The 18409-nt window shown below is 61.3% G+C and overlaps 3 protein-coding genes across 3 annotated transcripts; 1 reads left to right on the top strand and 2 right to left on the bottom strand.

Moving 5' to 3' along the window:
- Positions 1 to 1010: 1010 nt before the first annotated feature.
- VTJ83DRAFT_7218 (uncharacterized protein) lies at positions 1011 to 1277 on the bottom strand (the record flags this gene model as incomplete). The annotated part of the gene is made up of 1 exon (XM_071014016.1): positions 1011 to 1277. The coding sequence occupies one exon, from the start codon at positions 1275 to 1277 to the stop codon at positions 1011 to 1013; it is 267 nt and encodes an 88-aa protein (XP_070863435.1).
- A 6902-nt stretch (positions 1278 to 8179) lies between these two features.
- VTJ83DRAFT_7217 (uncharacterized protein) lies at positions 8180 to 13049 on the bottom strand (the record flags this gene model as incomplete). The annotated part of the gene is made up of 3 exons (XM_071014015.1): positions 8180 to 9574; positions 9639 to 12750; positions 12991 to 13049. 3 exons carry the CDS (start codon positions 13047 to 13049, stop codon positions 8180 to 8182), a joined length of 4566 nt encoding a protein of 1521 aa, XP_070863434.1.
- Positions 13050 to 15891: 2842 nt separating this feature from the next.
- Positions 15892 to 17775, top strand: VTJ83DRAFT_7216 (uncharacterized protein; the record flags this gene model as incomplete). The annotated part of the gene is made up of 2 exons (XM_071014014.1): positions 15892 to 16100; positions 16185 to 17775. 2 exons carry the CDS (start codon positions 15892 to 15894, stop codon positions 17773 to 17775), a joined length of 1800 nt encoding a protein of 599 aa, XP_070863433.1.
- Positions 17776 to 18409: the final 634 nt, after the last annotated feature.

The following is an 18409-nucleotide window of genomic DNA, read 5'->3' as shown; positions in this document are numbered from 1 at the left end:
AGGAAAAAGAAAACAAAACAGTGCCACGTCCGTCCCGCGGTGTTGTATTGTCCGTCCTCCAACGTGTCTCGGCCTGAGCGAGCACGAGAGATAGTTACCACTTCCAGAGTGGGAATTAGAAATTGGACAGAAAAGTGCGGAACCTGCCGATATTACACGCACGCATCAAGTGAAAAGGAGAGAGAATAGATGAAACGACGAAGAATGGAGCTTGGTAGAAACGTAAGAAAGAGATTTAGAAGTAAACAGCAGCGCCCAGCCAACCAGCCAGCGAACCAACCACCAAAGCAGAGCCCTCTAATCCAAAATAAAAGAAACCAAAAATGAAACGGCTTCGGCCTGCCAGCCTTCCCAGTTGCCTGGGCGTTTGTGTTTCTGATCAACGCCTGGTATCGTAACCCATAGTATGCAGAAAACCCCTTTCCAACCCGTGGGAGGGGGACAATCGAAGTGTAAGACAGGGTGTGAAACAAGAGAAAACCAGAGAGACCAAAAGAAAAAAGAAAGAGAAGAACCCAACAAAAATCAAGAACAGCCCATCTTGTACAATGCATGCCGACGTCGTCTCCGTCACTATCTCGTTCTCCTCATAGATCTCCCTTGCGTAATTGTAGTCGTAGCCGTAGTCGTAGCCGTGGTCGTTATCGTTGTCGTTGCCATTGTCGTTGTCATAAGCTTCGTTCCCTCCAGCTCCGATGACGTGACTGCGTGACGTGACGTGCTGGGGGAAAAGGAAAGGACATGGGAGAAGCATCCGGTGCGTCATGGCTGAGGAAGAAGGAGACAAAAGAGAACAACGTGAAGGGAGGCGACCGCTCGCTCGCGGGCCCCGGCCGGATCAAGGCCCGGCATCGCGGTGGCTCTGGTCAAGCCCGGGCGGCCTCGCTTGAAAGGAAAAGAGGTGGTCCCGCCCAGACCCTCGAGTCCCATGGTTATAGAAGCGGCGTCGCTGACAGCCCGCGTGGTTCGGAGAAGAATGCTGCTGCCCGCCATCGGAGACAAGGCCCTTTTCACCGATGCCGATGGCGCCTCGAGCTTTTGGAAGACCTCCCCGAGGAGTGGTATCCCGAGTCCGGGTAGTCTGAAGGGTAGTAGTCGTAGCCGTAGCCGTCGCTCATCGAGTAGCCCGAAGTGTGTTCGCTGCAGGCGTAGCCCACCAAGATTGTCCTTCGTTCAATGTAGTGATTCGGTTGTCCGTAGGCTGGGCAACGGTCCACCGCGTGCTGGTAGTAGAGGCAGCGACACGCCGAGTAGAGCTCCACCAGCTGGTAGCACATGTTGGTGATGGTGGGTTCTTCCCCTTTGGTGGTTGAGGATTGCTAGGATGTTTTCTTTTCTTTTCTTTTCTTTTCTTTTTTTTGGCTGGGGGTGTTGCTGTGGCTTGTCTGCAGCAGCGGGAATGGCTGCCAGGCACCAGGTCGAGGTTGTTGTTGTGGTTGTCGTAGTTGCTGTTGTCGAGTGCTCGTCGTAGTGCGGGATGTGTGATCAAGCAAGGGACGTGTGTGATATCTGATATCTCAGACGAGAACAAAACCCCAAGATCAAGTGCAAAGCTCAAGCGAGGTATGTACCACGCGCGCGCGTATGTGTAGATGTGTATGTGTGTGTGCGTGCGTGTGTGTGTGTGTGTGTGTGTGTGTGTGTGTGTGTGTGTGTGTGTGAAGATGTGAATGACTACCTAAGGTGGTAAGGAAGGCGTGCAGAAGCGGACTTGATATAGAGCGAGCGAGGTCACAAGACGAAGCAGGTCAAGGCCAACGGGCTCAGGCAGCACCGTCCTGAACGCAATCTAGAACGGAGGCAAAGCAACGCAGAAGCGTCGGAACAACGTCAACGAGGAGCAAACGCAAGACCGAAGGGGAAAACGAAACAAGAGCGAAGGTGAGTAATTCCGGCACTAAACCCGCTCGAGGGAAGAAGAAAGAGGCTGTGATGTCGACTCATCCGTCAAAGCCAACCGCGGAAGGCATCATGGCAGCCTTATAGGTCCTACGGGGGCCGGCGAAGGCCTCGCGGCGTCATCTGCCCTGGGACTGGCTGGGGAGCCATCTGCGGCGCGAAGGCAGCAGCGCGCGCCGGCGCCGGGTACCGCTCGCTCACTGCAGATGGTGGAGTACCCGGGGAGCCAAGGTTGACCTCAGAGCAGATGACAAGATTGGGGTGTCATTGTCCATGGTGTGCAGGCTGATGCAGAAGGGGTGCGGCCCCGTCCCAAGGCGAAGGCGCAGAGCCCGATGTGGCGGGCTTGGTGAGCCGGCACCGTCAGGTACGGTAACCGACCCTGCGGGTTCCGTATGGCTGCGCTTGTCATTCTCACCAGAAATACAAGGCGCAGCGAGAGGCGTGGGGGGTAAGGCTGCAAGGGGAGGGGGGGGAGGGGGAGGGAGTGGAGGGGAGTGTGCGTGTGGTGGGTCGCCGTCCGCATGGGAATGCGACCTACCAAGGTCGACGCCGAAAACCATCTGCAGAAATTTCAGGTCTTTTTGCGTGGATGAGTTACGCGTACTTTTCGGTGTCGTGTACCTGTGTGGTTTTCGAGACCTACGCAGCAGACAAAAAAACCACGCTTTGGAAATTGCGTGGTTGCGCACACCAAGCTTGTAGGAAAAGGTCATGTGTCGTATTATTAGGTAGACTCGGATCGATCAACCGCTGGGCGGAGGGCGTCCTGCAGCGACGCAGCGGCGCAAACAAGGCTACTCGGCGGGAGCCGACAGGGGGGTCCTGGTGCGGTTCTGCCGTCAGCAAAGAGAGCCGCCTGGCTCTCGAGAACCAAACTCTATCATCCCCAACGCGTTTTAACTTTGGCAGAAAACCTAGATCTGCACCGAGGCGGAACGATCGCCCCCAGGAATTGGGTGTCTCGCCATGGCTGCCGATCAATTGTCGTTGCTCCCTAGCCGTTGTTTCCCCCCAGATGAATGCGCCAACACCGCTCCATGGCCAGACCCTTGCCGGGCGATGTGGCTGGAGACGAAACGCAGTGCGACGATGCGGCCACGGCGTGACTAAGAGGCTTGCCAGAGCGAGGTGGCAGACAAGGGCGAGAGGTCTGGCTGTGTATCATGTGCCCTCGAGGCATGCGCCATCCTACCGTTGATTGAATGCGAGATCCCACCGCCCGCCGCCGTCAGTCATGGATGGATGGAGGGGTCGTCTGTAAGGTATGCAAACTGCGGGGAGGGGCGTGCTGCAGCCAAAGACCTCGGCGGGGTGTACCGCAACCCAGCGACGAGCGTCATGTCGGAATTGAGGCTCATGGTCTGCAGGCACCCCAGCTGTCGCGTCCTGTACAACGGTAACACCGTGCACACCCGGCGCAGGGGTTCTTGGTATGGAAAAACTGGTGGGCGATGCAGCCATGCTTCTGGCCCGGCGTTTTGACCGAAGCTTCCGGCGAATTCTGGTAATAGAAATGGGCGGCTGTGCAACGTCCCGAGCCTGAAGGTTGAGCCATCTCGAGCGTGTGCGCCGTCCTCCCGCAGGCATCTCGAGGTTGGTTTGCACGTCCCCGGCCCTGCTCGATCTTTGCTCAACCAAGAGACGGTCGGGAGGCGTGGTGTGAGATCGGACATCCAAATGTTGCGTATGCCGGGCGGGTCGCCCGAGCGTGCAACTCGAGCCTCCGCCTTGGCTACCTCAGGTAGGTAGGTATGGTTCCTGGCCATCTTGTTGGGCCTCGGCGGATGCACGTTCGATGGCCTACGATCCGGCCTGGAGATGCGGAAACCGATGGCCCACGATCCGACCAGGCCCATACATGGACCCTGTGCAGCATGGTTGCTGGATGCTGTTGATGCAAGCAGCAGACGTTGAGGGCTGGCGAATGACTCTCGAATGCCGCCATGCAATTGCTGATTGGGCTGGCGTGGTTGGCCAGATCGGCGAGCGGCTGCGCCTCGCGGAGGAGGATGGAGCCAGGGCCGGGCCGGGCGGCCTCTGCTGACGCCCCAGCGCCGGGACCTAGACGGGCAGTCTGATGTCCCGGAGCAGGCTTTTGTGCCCACGATTGGACGCCGTACGGCCCCGGGAGAATCGGTCCTTGGCTGCCCCGGAGGTTTGCAGCAGAGCAACGCCGGTCGGGTGGGACGCCTTGGACGAGCTTTGCGTCGCCATCTCTCACAAGCGAATTGAGGAACCGGTCTGCACCATGCAGACTGCCCAAGGATCGAGGCTTTGTTGACGTGAAACTCGTTGTTTACACCGTACCACACCCAATCCTGATCGGTTTGGCTGCAGGATGGGCTGCCATGATCGCCGGTGGCTACCCTCCCATCCATCCCCTTGGGAATTCTACCGTGCGTTCTAGGTAGACCAGGCGCCCACGACGTAACGTTCTGGTAACGAACCAAGTGATGCTGGACCGGTTACGCGCCTCCCCCCCCCCCCCCCCCCCCGGGTGCTCAGTATCGCGCCGGCCCCACCTCATCCCAAAACCGGCGTTCCGGCGTACGTACGGGCCCAAGACGGGAAATGCAAAGAATTACTACTGCGTAGTGATCAGCCAACGGGCAGCCAGCCCAAAAGAATGCCACACCGAAACCCATGTAATAATACGTCTTTTAAGTCTTGATCTCGTATTGAGGTTTTGCAAGGTTCCGAGTTCTGCTGCAGGTGCGTAAGGTGTCGTTGACGATACAGAACTCGGTCGCCGGTGGTTTCAGGACGGTCGGCGCCGGGTGGGGTTGAGCCTTACGCTCTGCCTCGCAGGCCTGGCGATGGAAAAGAGGGAAACTTGGCCGTCAAGATTTGGAGCAGCCTCCCCACAACAAACTTAATTCAGACAGCGCTGCTGTCACCGCCGGGGGGATGGCTGGCAGCAGGGTGTGGGGAAAACGGGGGACCTGCAGATGTGTCGGGAGCGAGCCAATCGCCAGAACACGCCAGCAAAGTGCCGCGGACGGGGCAGCTTTGCCCCGGAGATGGGCAGCCAACCACGTCCGTCGCTTACCCATCGTTCGTGGAGCAGGTTCGCAGCACAGCCTCGAGATGGTCTGGCCGATGACTCTGTTGAACAGTCCCAAAGCCCGGGGAAGAGATCTAGACCAAGGAAACGCGAATTGATGGTGGGGGAAAGGGATCAAGAAGCAGACGATGGACGACCACCGGCGAAAAAACACGTCCTTCCAGTTGTCCAATGACTGCAGGAAGTGGAAAAGGGAATGCGGGCATGAGGGTGCCATTGATGCCATTGATGCCATTGATGGCCTCCATTGACATGCAAGCCGGGCTGACCAGGGCACGACACAATGACGCAACCCTCTTGACGTCCGTCCTTTCCGACGGTATGACTGCATCAACAGGCAGGTGCAGCCTTGACTGGTTCCAGACACCTTAGGCAGCAGCAGCCTCTTTGGGCGATGCACCTGCGCTGGACCGATCCAGATCCAGATTGGGATAGGAAGGTCAGGTCGAGCCTGGAGAGAGCTTTTGCACAGTGCTGGCCTGCCTCGTCCGGTCGACTTCCAAGTCTTGCCCATCTTCCGCTTCCAACCCTGACTCGAGCTTGAAGCTTCGAGATGACCCGAAACTTCCTATGCAAGCTCCGCCTCTTCGCCCCGGTTCCCGGGTCAGGTGTTCAAGCCCTCCAGATTGCTTTCCCCCCCATGCCTTACATGCAACTCTTCGGACTTGACGACAACATCTCGGACCTGGCCGCCCAAAAGACCTTCCTGCAGATACCGCTGGCCTTCTAGGCCGTCTTCCTCTCGCCAAAACGAACGGGCGCAAGGACAGCAACCGCCGCAGGTGCCGACACGGACCCCGAGAGAACGTCTCGGCCACCTCTTGGACAGCGAATGGGTCGTGCCGCTAGTTGGTAACCGCGGTTCTTGTGACTGGGGCTGCCGGGGTGCCTTGTGTCACCATGCAAGGCCCCGGAGTCGCCCGACACCCTCCCGCCAACCTCACCGGCCCAGATGCCATCCGGCCGGTCCAGAGAGCCTTGTGTGACACGAACACCTCAGGACCGGGACACAGGGGACGTCTTTCGTCTTGGGACTTGGCTGCCATGTTGGCAACACAGAGGCACACCCTCACTCTGGTCCCGTATTGCTTGGTCATCCGGGAAGACGTCCGGGCCACTCCCACATGAGCCGCTCGCGGGAGGATCGGAAGCGTTGATACTGCCAGGAACCCGCCGTATGCCATGTGTATGACGACGCCAGACTCGACAGAAGAGGAAGAACCACGGCACGTATCTCGGTGAAGATGACAACAATCGTCAGGCATGCCCAGGCAACCCTCGTTGGCACTACGCGTCACCAGCCCCCAACCGAGTCTCAACAAGCCGCATCATAACGTCTGCGTTTCATGGCTGGACGCAGCGGAGAGAGAAGGTCTGCTTTGCCGCTTAGAACACTGCGGACCGCCGGTGGAGACCGAGCCTCGCCTACCTCTTCGCCTGCTGCCCGTATCCTGATGCCGACGGCCGTCCACATGCCTCCCGGCACACAAGCATTCCCTCCAAGCCGTCCATGTATAGGGCGCGCTGAACGACGCGCCTTTTCAATGCAGCTGTTCAGATGAACCCGATGGCCCCGTTCGTAGTCCGCGCTCTCAGGTCGGTTGGCTCCCCACCCACGGGCCTGAACCATCTCTGAGGTTCAGCACGTGAGCGCTGACATGATGGTTGGATCCTCATCATCAGGGGGCGCCAACCTCCCCGGGCCGGCCGCTTTCGTGCTGCTTCTTCATTTACACTCGTGGACCGGGCCAGGCTTGTCGCTGCTGCCTGACGTCTTGCCTCGCCGCGTTTCCATCCATGCCCAAGGTACCTCCCGGGTCGGTCCTAAGGGTCCTAGGCGGGACATCGTACACCCCCTTTCTCTAGGCAGGAGGTACCGATACCCATCATGACCTTTGAAAGTCGTTATTCTGTTCATCCACCTCACCTCTCCCCCGTTTCCGGATCTTGTACACACTGAGAGATGAGACCTTTCCCGTAACGGGCAGAACGGCACAGGGATGATCAAGATAGTGCTACAGGAGACCAAAGGGCGATGAGGAGTCGCAGAGGAGTCTCTCTATCACGCCCTTTCTCCCCGCTTTGCCACCCTCCGCGACACAGCAATCACGGCAGGGGAGAGGTGCAGGTGGTTGACGCCTCAGGGCCCCAGGGGCGGTGGAAGACGGGCCTCTGGGGGAAAAAAAAAAGACGCAGCCGGTCCGACGGGAGAGGGGAGGTCAAAGCCCACACCAAAGTAGGCTCATCTCTCTCCATCAGCGGGGACGCACACGCTGGTCTGCTTCCCGACATCAACTTCTATAGGCATCCAAGCCTTGCAACAACGCCTAGCTAGGCACGGAGCGGACGGGCCCGTATGATCCGATGTCCGACTACCCACTTGCTTTTTGCTTCCATGTCCTCAGCGTCAACCCCCCCTCGAGACGCAAAACTCCCTTGGAGCGTCTCTACCACCGTCGCCTCCAAGCAGGCAGCAAAGTTCAACCCCCTTGGACGTGCAATACACACGCCGCTACCGTGCGGTATTATCACGAACACGACGCGAAAAACCACGCAGGCAAGGCCACGGGCAACCCCAGCTACGCGGGGAAGAGACGCCCAAGATGACCATTCATGCGTGGAAGCCAGAAAAAACACCGGTAGGACTCTATTATGTACCCACACCCTCGCGTGCCCTCCATCAGGTTACCTTGCCAGTTCCATCCGTACCTCTCCACCCGTCCACCACCTCCCACCATCTAGATAACCTTTCGTAAACTCATACCCGCCGTGCCAAACAAAGACCCCCATACCTTATGACAATGATTACACCCTCCCCCCCTTCCGTTTCCTTTTCAAACCCAGTAAAAGGGCCCATGCAGGCATCTAGCGAAGAGAGTAAACAACCCCCATGAATGTAAGCACCTAAGCACCAGGCACCTACGATGTATACCTAGGCTTCTACACGAAGAGAAGGGGGAAAAAAAGACAACCGACCAACCAATCACCACCACCACAACCACCACCACCACCAAGCAGCCCCCTGTGTCCTGCTTGTCCTGGCCCGACCCGAGCCAAGCAAGCCTCAACCGCCCCGCTCACCCATCGTCGGGGACAGATCATAGGTAACCACACCCTTTCAGGCGGCATTCTCCACACAAACACGCTCCCACATACACACGTATACACACAGATAGGCACGCACGCATGCACGCATCCATCAACAGGACGAGCCTACCCCCTCCTTCCCATCGCCACGCTCGCCCCCGCCGCCGCCAAATCCGTCTTGCTCGCGTTCACGCCACCGCTGCCCAGCGCGCCGCTGCTGCTCACCGCCCGGATGGACGCGCGCGGCAGGGAGCTGTTGCTCGCGCTGTTGGCCAGCGCCGGCGGCGCCGCCCTGTCCGCCTTTTCGGCGCCCGCGCCCGCTCCCGTCCCGATGCTCCCGTTACCGTTGGTCGGGGCGTGCGAGAGCGAGGCGTTGGCCGCAGTACCCGTCCGCTTGTGCACGCTCCCGGTGCCGCCGCCGCCACCGCCCACCGTCGCGGACGAGGCGGCGTTCATGCCCGACACGCGGCGCGTGGCGCCCGTCGCGGCGCCGGTGAGCGTGCTCGTCGAGGACTTGGACGATGAGTGGTGGTGGTGTTGCTGGTGGTGGTGGTGGGACGAGGCGTACGAGGCCGCGTCGCGGCTGCGGAGGGATGCCGTCGTCGAGTTGGTGGTAGTGGCGGTGGTGGTGGCAGTCGTGGTGGACTTGATGGCCGCCGGGGCGGGCGGCTCCGGGAGCGGGCGGGGGACGCTGCCGAGGCTGCGGATGCGCTTGCTCGGGGAGTGTTCCCTGTCGTGGGCCGACGCGGAGGGCGGGTAGGCGCGGGGGATGGGCATGGAGGATTTCTGGCCGGTGATGAACTCGTGGCGGATGGCTTCTTCGGGCTTCATGCGGCGGTCCGGGTCCCAGCGCAGGCAGCGAGCCACGAAATCCAAAAAGGCCTCGTTGTCGCACTTGAGCACCTGCTGGAGCGTCTTGGAGGACGGCCTGCGGCGACGGCCCTTGGAGGACACGGTCAGGCGGGGCTTGCCCATGCTGTCGAAGAAGAGCTTTTTGCGGGTGGACTTTTCGATGAGGTGTTTTTCCGGGGGCCCAAAGACCTCCATGATGCAAGCCAGCTGCTCCTGCTCGTTCTCGCCGGGGAAGATGGGCACGCCCGTGTAGAGCTCGGCCAGGATGCAGCCGAGGGACCACATGTCGATGGGCAGGCCGTAGTTCATGCCGAGGATGACCTCGGGGGAGCGGTAGAAGCGGGATTGGATGTAGGTGTAGACCTTTTCGTGCTCGAAGCAGCTCGACCCAAAGTCGATGACCTTGATCTCGGAGTGGAGCGGATGCCGGAGGAGGATGTTTTCGGGCTTGAGATCGCAGTGGATCACCTTGTGCTGCTTGAGCAGGTTGAGCGAGCTCAGGATCTGCTTGGTGAACCTCCGGATCAGCTTGAGCGAGAAGCCCCGGAAGGCGTTGGCCTTGATGAACTCGTAGAGGTTCATGTCGAGCAGCTCGGTCGAGATGCAGAGGTGGCCGCGGAAGTAGAAGCTGTGGGTGAAGTTGACCATGCTGTGCTTGTTGTGGGGATCCTGCACATCGCATATGCCCGTTAGCTCTGATGCCTGCCTGTCGTTTCGGGCTTTCTGAACGTACCCATTCCCGCAGCTTTTGCAGAATGTTGACCTCCACCAGGGCCTGCTGATGGAACCGCTTCTTGTTGCGGATGATCTTGACCGCGACCAGGACGCCCGTCTTGTGGTCGATGCACCGCACCACCTGGCCGAAGCTGCCCTTGCCGAGCACGTCGATGATCTCGTAGCGGTAGGCGAGATGGTCGCCGGGCACGATGGTGTAATCGCCGCGCTCGTCGTCGTACCCAAAGTTGGGGGCGTCTGACTGCGGGTCGCCCACCACCTTGGCGGCGTTCTGGGTGCCGCAAAAGTACACGTCCTTGTAGTCGACGATCTCGCCGCGCTCGTAGATGTTTAGGACCGCGATCCGGATGGCCTCCTGCGGGCTGACGCGCTCCTTGGGCGTCGCCCGCTTGCGCAACGCGTCCAGCGTCCGCGCGGCGAGCTCCGTGTCCTTGCGGCGCAGGCCGAGCTTCTTCATCTCTTCCTCGGCGATCAGGTCGTCCTTGTCAAGCTCCAGCGACCAGGCGTCGTGGTGCCGCAGCGCGGCGGTCGAGTGCCGCGGCTTGAGGATCCTCTGCACGACCGACGAGTTGTGCTGCGTCGTGGTCGTCGCCATCGTGGTGGTGGTGGTGCGCTCGTTCACGGTCACCAGGGACGACTCCCTCTTGGCGTGTCCCGCGCCGTCGGCGCGGTGGCGTGCCTCCTGGTTGAGGGTGCTGTTCAGGCTCGAGGCCGAGCTCTTGCGCCTCCTCGACTCCAGGTACCCGCCGCCGCTCGACTTGACCGACGGCGAGGGGCTGCCGTTCTTGGTGGCCGGGATGGGGTGGGTGGCGGATGCGGGAAGGCGAGGCGGCGGCATCGCGTCGTGCTTGACGGCCTTGTCCTCGGCCAAGGACTGGCCGCCGCTGCTGCTCTTGGAAGCGTTGCGCTTCCACGAGAGGCTGAGCTTTCTCCTCAAGGAGCTCATGGAGGACGGCGTGGGAGGCTCCTGCTCCTCCGGGCTGGACTGGGGCGGCGGGGATTTTGGCGGCCTCGGGATGGCGGGCTTCTGGGCGCGCGGCCCGGAGGGCTTGGCCGGCGTGGCGGCGTCGGCGGCCCCCGCGTCGAACAGGGCGTTGTAGTCGCCGCCCGTCTTGGACCGCTTGAGGGCGATGGCGTCAAAGTGGCCGCCCTTGGGCAGCGACATGCTCAGGAACGGCGAGGGCGCGGTTCGCGGGGCCGGGGTGTCCTTGGTCGTGAACGAGTCGGACGAGCTCGCCGGCTCGAGCGGCGGCGGGGTCGTCTCGCGACGGGTCCGGTGGATGGAGCTGCTGCTCCGGAGGTGCTGGACGTCGGTGCGCTCTTCGGGGCGCGTCCGGAAGAAGGTGGTCTTGGACGCCGTCATGGGCGTCGTCGGCGTCTTGAGGATCTGCCGCGACGGCGGGGGCGAGAGGGCCCTGTCGTGCTGGCCGTGGTCTTGCAGGGCCGCGATCTTGGCCGCCGTGGGCGTGCTCAGCGGGCCCAGCTTGATGGGCGGCAGCCGCAAGGGCTGCAGCAGCTTCTTGGGCTCGGCGGGCGCCAGGGACTTGGCCTCGACGACGTCGGGCTTGGACGTGTGGATCGACTTGCGATGGCTCGGCTTGCGGCGCAGCTTGGCGGGGCCTTCACCGCTGCCGGCCGAGCCTCCGCTGCGTATGCTGCTGGCGTCGTTGCCCGTCAGGTTCGACTTCCGCTTGTCCAGCAGCACGTCGGCCAGGTGCGCATCCTTGGGGGACTCGTAGGCCTTGGGGATGGCGGGAACCGGCGGGACCTCTTCGGCGTCGTCGGCGGCGGCCGCGGTGTGGAGGGCCAAGGCCTTCGGGGCGGGGAGCCGCGACTGCGAGCTGCGATGCGTGATGGACGCGGTCGAGGTGCGGACGGCGCTGCTCAGGCTGCCGTTGGAAGCGAGCGAAAGCCCCGAGCTGTAGGATTTCCGGTTGCTGAGGTCCGGGGTGGTGCGGGACGAGGACGGCGTCGGGATCTTGCGCGGGAGCATCGAGGGGGAGCGGGACGCGGAGCGCATCTCGGCGGTCAGCGGGGGCGGGTTGGGGAGCAGAGGCGCGGTCGACGACGAGGCCTGCGTGTGGTGCATGGACAGGCGTTTCAGGCGCCTCGTGTCCGTCGGGCTGATGGTCCTCGCCCCCAGGCCCGTGACGTGGGGCAGCTGGGGCGCGCCCGGCATGACGGAGACGCGCTTCGAGGGGGTGGCCGTCGTGACCTTGGCCGCCCGCGGCGAGCGAGGCAAGCCCGCCGACGCACCGGGGCTCTCGGCCTGCAGGGTGGCCGCCCCGTTGGCTTCCGCGGACAGCGTGGACTGGCTGGATCGGGCCGGCTGGGCCGACTTGGCCTTGGACGACCGCGAGGAGCTGCGGATGCGCAGGTAGTCGGTGATGCCACGGGAGCCGCCGTCGACCGAAGATCGCGCAACGGGCTCGGGCGGGTTCCTGTCCGTCAGCGACGCCACGCTAGGGCGCCGCTTGCGGAGTTCGAACTCGCCCCCGAGCACGGCGTCGCCCATGGACTTGCGAGGCGGCCTCGCCGAAGCGGCGGTGGCGCTGGAGACGGGGGGGTATTGGTTCTGGCGACGCGAGCGCGGGGGGGCCGGGCCTGCGGGCGGGGTGAGGGTGGTGGCATTGCCGGGGGTGATGGACGAGACGCTCGATTGCCGGCTCGAGGTGCTGGGCCTGCGCAGGATGGACCCGGCCCGCGAGCGCGCGACGGCCGGCTGCACGGGGGCGTTGGCGGAAGCGGGGTTCCGCGACATTTCGGGACGCTCCGCGACGTGGTTTTGCGCGTCGTGCAGCAGCGCGTTGACGGGCAGGAGGGGGTCCCGGACGGGGTCCCGGACGGGGTCCGAGAAGGGGCCCAACCGGAACTCGGCCGAAGCGGACTCGAGGCTGCTCTGCAGGTCGTCAAAGTTGACCGAGGGGAGGAACTCGAACGAAGCGGACGGATCGTCTGTCACGTTGTCGGGCAGGCCATTGCGGGCGCCGAAGGAAAAGAGCGAGTGGTTGTTGGAGGACGAAGCGCTCAGCATGGGAGGAGCATCACCAAGGGTGGACCTTGAGGAGCTGATGGGAACGGACTTTGTGGGGCTCGACGTGCGCGACCTCCTGAGTTGCGACCAAAACAAAGGGCCAGGTCAGCAAACTTTTGCCTAGCCAGGTAGGTAGCGTCGTGTAGCGTAAAAGCATGGATGGATGGATGGGCACGGCGACACAGGATGACACGGGGACGGCGCTGTTGACGTTTATGCATGGACGACGCGGGCTCGCCGGTGGTGGACAGGGGGGGAGGGGGGGTTGGATTTTGTAGGGACCGGGGCGGGCTTTTTTTTTCCTTGGAGCACCAACCTGGGGGGTGACTGGTTTTCCCGACGGGGCCCAGCGGGGACGGGGCGATCTCTGTTCATAGGGGACGTGTTTTGAGGGAGGGGGGGGCGGCGCGGCGAGGTCGACGACGAGGACGACAACAAGGACGACAACGAAGACGACAACGAGGGTGGAAGGAGAGGCGTGTGTAACAGACAGAGGCCGTGGAGCGCACGAACCGGAAGAGCCGCGTAGCCCAGAGACGAGAGGCCACGAAAGGAGGAAGAGAGTCTAGTGGAGGCGGTATGGATGTAGGAGCCGTAGGGCAGAAGACGAAGAGATGGGCGGTGGGGAGGCTCGGTTCACGAGCGCGAATTCGAAGTCTCGGGTCCGGAGCAGTCCAGCGGCATCGACATGCAGGTGCTCAGTCCGGCTAGGGAGCTGAGAGGCGAGCAGCCGCTACCTCATTCCGGTGGTGCGATGGGGATGGACGACGGTGAGGTTGGGGGGGAGAGAGAGAGAAAGAGAGAGAGAGGCTTGCTGGATGGTGTTTGGTTTCCAATCGCGACCGGGCCGGCCCCAAAAAAGACACGACAAGGACAAGGGGATGGAATTCGGTTGCAGCCGCTGCGAAATGGCGTCTTCGCAGTGCAGGGCCGTGGGCGACGTGCCGTGGCCTCGAAAACGGGCTTAGGGTCGGGCTCTCTGCACCGTCGTCGAGGGCCGTGGAGGAGGGAGATTGTTGGTGTTGTGATTGTTGAAAGAGTCGGGGACTGGACCTGAAGGACGGGAATGGACACAAGGCGAAGAGGGATGGGATGCACAGGATGCACAGGAGGCACAGGATGCACAGGACAGAATCCAAGAGGGCCTTGTCAGGTCGGCCCCCATTGTGTCTCACCTAACGTTAACGGGGTTGCAGCCAGTTGCAGCCAGTTGCAGCCGGGCCACCCACTGCGCTCTTGCTCTCCCCATGAGAAGCCTGTCGTTGTTACGTTACGTTACGTTACGTACCTTCTCTGGCCTGACCTGACCTGACCTGACCTGCCCCGCCCTGCCCTGCCCTGCCCTGCCCTGTAACTTACACAGTACACAGTCCTCCTGCCTTGCCTGGCCTTGCCTGCCTGGCCTTGCCCGGCCTTGCCTGCCGTCCTTTACCGACTCTTGGTGACCAGGGGGAATGACCTACCACGAAGCACCGCAAGTGGACCCGTGGAAAGGGGAATGCATGCGCTGTAGCCAATAGGTGGCTCACAGAGGGGTTATAGTACGCAGTACCTACCCAGGTGTGAATGGAAGAGAAGAGGGAGAAAAATAAAAAAAAGAGATGGCAAGAGGAAGCAGAACGGTACACCTACACGGTACTACCTACCTACCTTCCAGCCAGCTCGGGCCATCCATCTGCCTACCAGGTACTTGTACTATACCTAGGTACCTGCTAGTTAGTAGGTACCTCGGGTTAGGTGCTGACTGCCTGACAGCGTCTCCTGTACCTACGAAAGATGCGATGGGGCACAAGAGGCCCCGTCCAGCCCATAGAAGACTTCGAGAACCCGGCCCCGGGCATGAACGTACGGGCCTGACATAACACGTCCATGCGGCGCTACCGACCGTCTCCACGGCACAACAAGCTCCAGGACGACCGCCAGCACATGCATGCAGATGCACCCGACCTGGCAACCAATCGCTCCCAAAGCGAGCCTCCACCTCACCACGTCCATCATCATCATCGCGCTCCTCCCCGCAGGACCGACCACCTCGGCAGCACAGACGATCGCAATCAGCTCGCGTTGGGTACCGGGCTGTCTTGGGCGTACCGATCCGTTTCCGTGTCATGTTGATGAATGGGCTCTCTTGGTGGCCTGCCCTCTCGAACATGCAATATCCGATTCGGCACCGATTGGTGGTGCAAGGGTTCGTGTCATGGATGACCAAATGACAAACCATTCCGACGTCGTTGTTTGCATGCTTGGGTACCGCGGAGAGCTCAACGGTCCTGGGAAGGCCCTGGTACCCTGGTACGGTACCTCCACAGGTCGTGGTACGCAGTATTCTCCGGTAGCTGCCTGACTGCGTGTTTCATCATCATTGTTGCTTGGATGGGAATTTCACTAGCTAGCGTACAAGCGGCTTCCAGGTTAGGTACCCTACCTTGGTATATCTAGAGTAACCATGCATCATGCCAATTCCCAGGACGAGACGGCGTGCTGATGTCGGAATCGCGTTGCCCTGTCGGGACATGACAATGCGAGGAAGGCAAAGACGGTGGAGTCCACGCCTCCCACCACGGACATGAAATTACTATACACAGAGAGTAGTTCCCTACTGCGCACACAACCTTCAGCAAGAGATGGTGTATAACAATATAGGTACGGCAGACTGTTCGTGCTTTTTTTTTTTTTTTTAAAAAAAAAAAAAAAAAAAAAGTCACAATGGGCTTCGAGCACCTTTCAAGACGACGATCAGGAGGATGTCGGTAGTGAACGGTCGCCCATGGAAAGCCGAAACACACGGCCGTGTCTCAGGACAGTGTCGCACTGCTCTCCACACCGTTGCGGCGTCACTGACATCAGCCTCCGTCGGTTTTGGCATGTGACGCAGCAACTGAACAGCCTGCAAGGTCAACCTCACCTATCCTTACAAAGTATACACACACACAGAGAGAGAGCCTCATCATCATCGCTATCATCACCATCGTCGTCGTCATCATTGTCTGCAAGAAGAGCATTAGACATCAGGTCGCAACAATTCATACCACCTTTATCGAGACTGTATAACTGCTGTGTGCGGGCAGCAGCAGATATGCTTCTTCATCCTTGATAAAACACCTACGCTCATCACTCTCCTGGTGTCTTGCCCGTGCATGCTCTGATTGCCGCTCACGTCCCACCGACCCAGAGACGCGGAGAGAGGGGAGAGACTCGCCAAAACAAAAACGACACCATGATGGACGACTACGGCTTTCTCGAGTCCATCGAGGAGGCTCCTTCTCCGTCCGATCGAGCCGAGGATCGCGGAGACGAGGACCAGGACCAGCCGGGCTCGGAGCCGCCAGAGCTCGCCTCCAATGACTCGAGCAGCAAACCAACAGCCCGCGGGTTACGCAACGGCCTCTTCCGGGCCGCCAGCATTCAAGACAAGCTCCTGGACAAGTCCGTACCATCCTACCGTCACCTTTCCACCCCCCCCCCTCTTTTTCTTTTCACCACTAACAAGCTTCCCTCCGCCGCGCTCAGGCTCGTCTCCCACATCATCCCTCCCAATGACCCCTCGGCCGCCGGCCTCGCCGCCGGCGATGAGGAGGAGGACGTCCAGGTCTTCGCCGAGCGGCCCGGCTTCTCGGTGCCCCTCATGACCACCAACTTCCGCCGCTTCAACGCGCGCATCGGCGTCGTCTTCAAGTTCCAGGCGCGGGTGCTGCGCCTGCTGGCCTGGCGCCGCCCGACGCAGACGCTGTCGCTGCTCGCCGTCTACACCTTTGTCTGCCTCAACCCGTACCTGCTGCTGGCGCTGCCGCTGGCGGTCGCGCTCTTTGGCATCCTGGTGCCCAGCTTCGTCGCGCGCCACCCGGCGCCGACGCCCGACAGCGGCGTCGACCGCCTGCGCAGCATGAGCTACTCGCCGCGCGGCCCGCCGCTGGCCCCCGCCCGCACCGTCAAGCCGACCAAGGAGCTGTCGCGCGACTTTTTCGCCAACCTCGGCCACCTGCAAAACGTCATGGAGGACTTTAGCGTGGCGCACGACGCCATCGTCGCGCTCGTGGTGCCCAAGACCAACTTCTCCGACGAGGCGGTGTCGTCGGCGCTGTTCGTGGCGCTGTTCGCCGCCCTCCTCGTCATGCTCATCGCCGCGCACCTGCTGCCCCTGCGCGTGTTCGCGCTGGCCGGCGGCTGGGCCGCCATCTGGTCCGGCCATCCGGCCGTGGTCAAGAGGATGCGGCAGATGAAGGAGCGGTACAACGCTCAGAGGCAAGCGGACGAGGAAGAGCAAGAAGACGAGGAGGAGGAGAAGGAGGAGGAGGAAGGCAAGCAGAAGAAGAACAAGAAGAAGAAGAAGAACAAGACAAGCAACCCCTGGCTCGCCGACCCCACCGCCGCCCTCCAATCCCTCCTCACCGCCGACATCCTCCTCGACTCGGCCCCCGAGACCCGCGAGGTCGAAATCTTTGAGCTCCAGCACCGCGCGCCGCTCTCGTCCCCGGACGACGCCGACGCCCCTTCCTCCGGGCCCGCCGCCTTTGGCGAGTGGGAGCCCTGGCTCTTCACGCCCTCCCCCTACGACCCGCTCTCGGCCGACCGCCTCGCCGGCCGCCGCCCGCGCGGCACGCGCTTCTTCGAGGACGTCCTGCCCCCCGACGGCTGGGAGTGGAGCGAGAAGAAGTGGGCGCTGGACCTGTGGAGCCGCGAGTGGGTCGAGGAGCGCATCATCACGGGCGTCGAGGTCGAGACGGAGGGGGAGCGGTGGGTGTATGACCTGCTGACGACGACGACGACGACCACGACGACCACGACCACGACAAACGCCGCCGCCGCCGCCAGCAGCAGGAGCAGGGGCTACGCGGCTGGCTCGGGGAACGGGGGGGAGGGAGGCGGCGTTGGTGGTGGTGGTGGTGCTGGTGGTGCTGGTGGTGCTGGGAACGGGGGCTCCGGAGGGGGAGGAGGGAAATCACAACAACAACAGCAGCAGCAGCAGCAGTATCATCATCAGGGAGTTAGCTGGGAAGAAGGAGAGGAAGGGCTCGGGATGAGCGGGAGAAGGGGGTGTTGGAGGAGGCGGCGGTGGGTGAGGATAGTGAAGCGGAAAAAGGTGGCGGGGTCGTCTGGGTAATCATGCCTCTTTCTCTCTGTCTCTGTCGCTTTCTCTTTCTCTTTCTCTCTCTCTCTCTCTCTCTGCCTGTCAATCTGTCTGTCTGTCTCTCTGTGTGCCTCGTGTGTTTCGCAAGCTTAGATGAAGTGGTTTTTTTTTGGCGTCATCGTTACGTTGACTTTTTCTTTTTTTTTTTTTTTTTCCGGATGGCCTGTCTTGGTCCATCCGGCCTGTCCGTGATTGCAGTCGCCGTTTTGCTCTCCGCGGTCCAAGTTCAAGGTCAAGAGAGCCTCTGGCTGACGTTGAGAGATGTTTTTCTAGGGCTTCGGCGGAGGAGCCAGAGACGGCGGGCTGGAAGGGTTCTGTGGCATGGGTGGGCGAGAACGTCAAGACGGCCAAGGATATGTGGTATCTGACCATGAATGTTTGATGGTGTGATGATTCTTCATTTTTGAAACGGTGCCAACATGAAGATGAGATGTCGATGATTTTTAATGCAAAATCGCGCCTGCACACGGATCACGGATCCTGTGATCCCCAAGCCCTTGATCATCCACGGAATGAGAGTTCTTGATGCCTTGATATAGGGTATGGACAACAAACCCAACGAACCAAACCAACTCCGGTCTCATGTCATGGCCATATGCTCCGAAAA

The sequence above is a fragment of the Remersonia thermophila genome, chromosome 7 (assembly GCF_042764415.1).
Source record: "Remersonia thermophila strain ATCC 22073 chromosome 7, whole genome shotgun sequence".
Taxonomy (NCBI): domain Eukaryota; kingdom Fungi; phylum Ascomycota; class Sordariomycetes; order Sordariales; family Chaetomiaceae; genus Remersonia; species Remersonia thermophila.
Note: the sequence above shows the minus strand (reverse complement) of the source record. Positions and strands in the feature narration are given on the sequence as shown.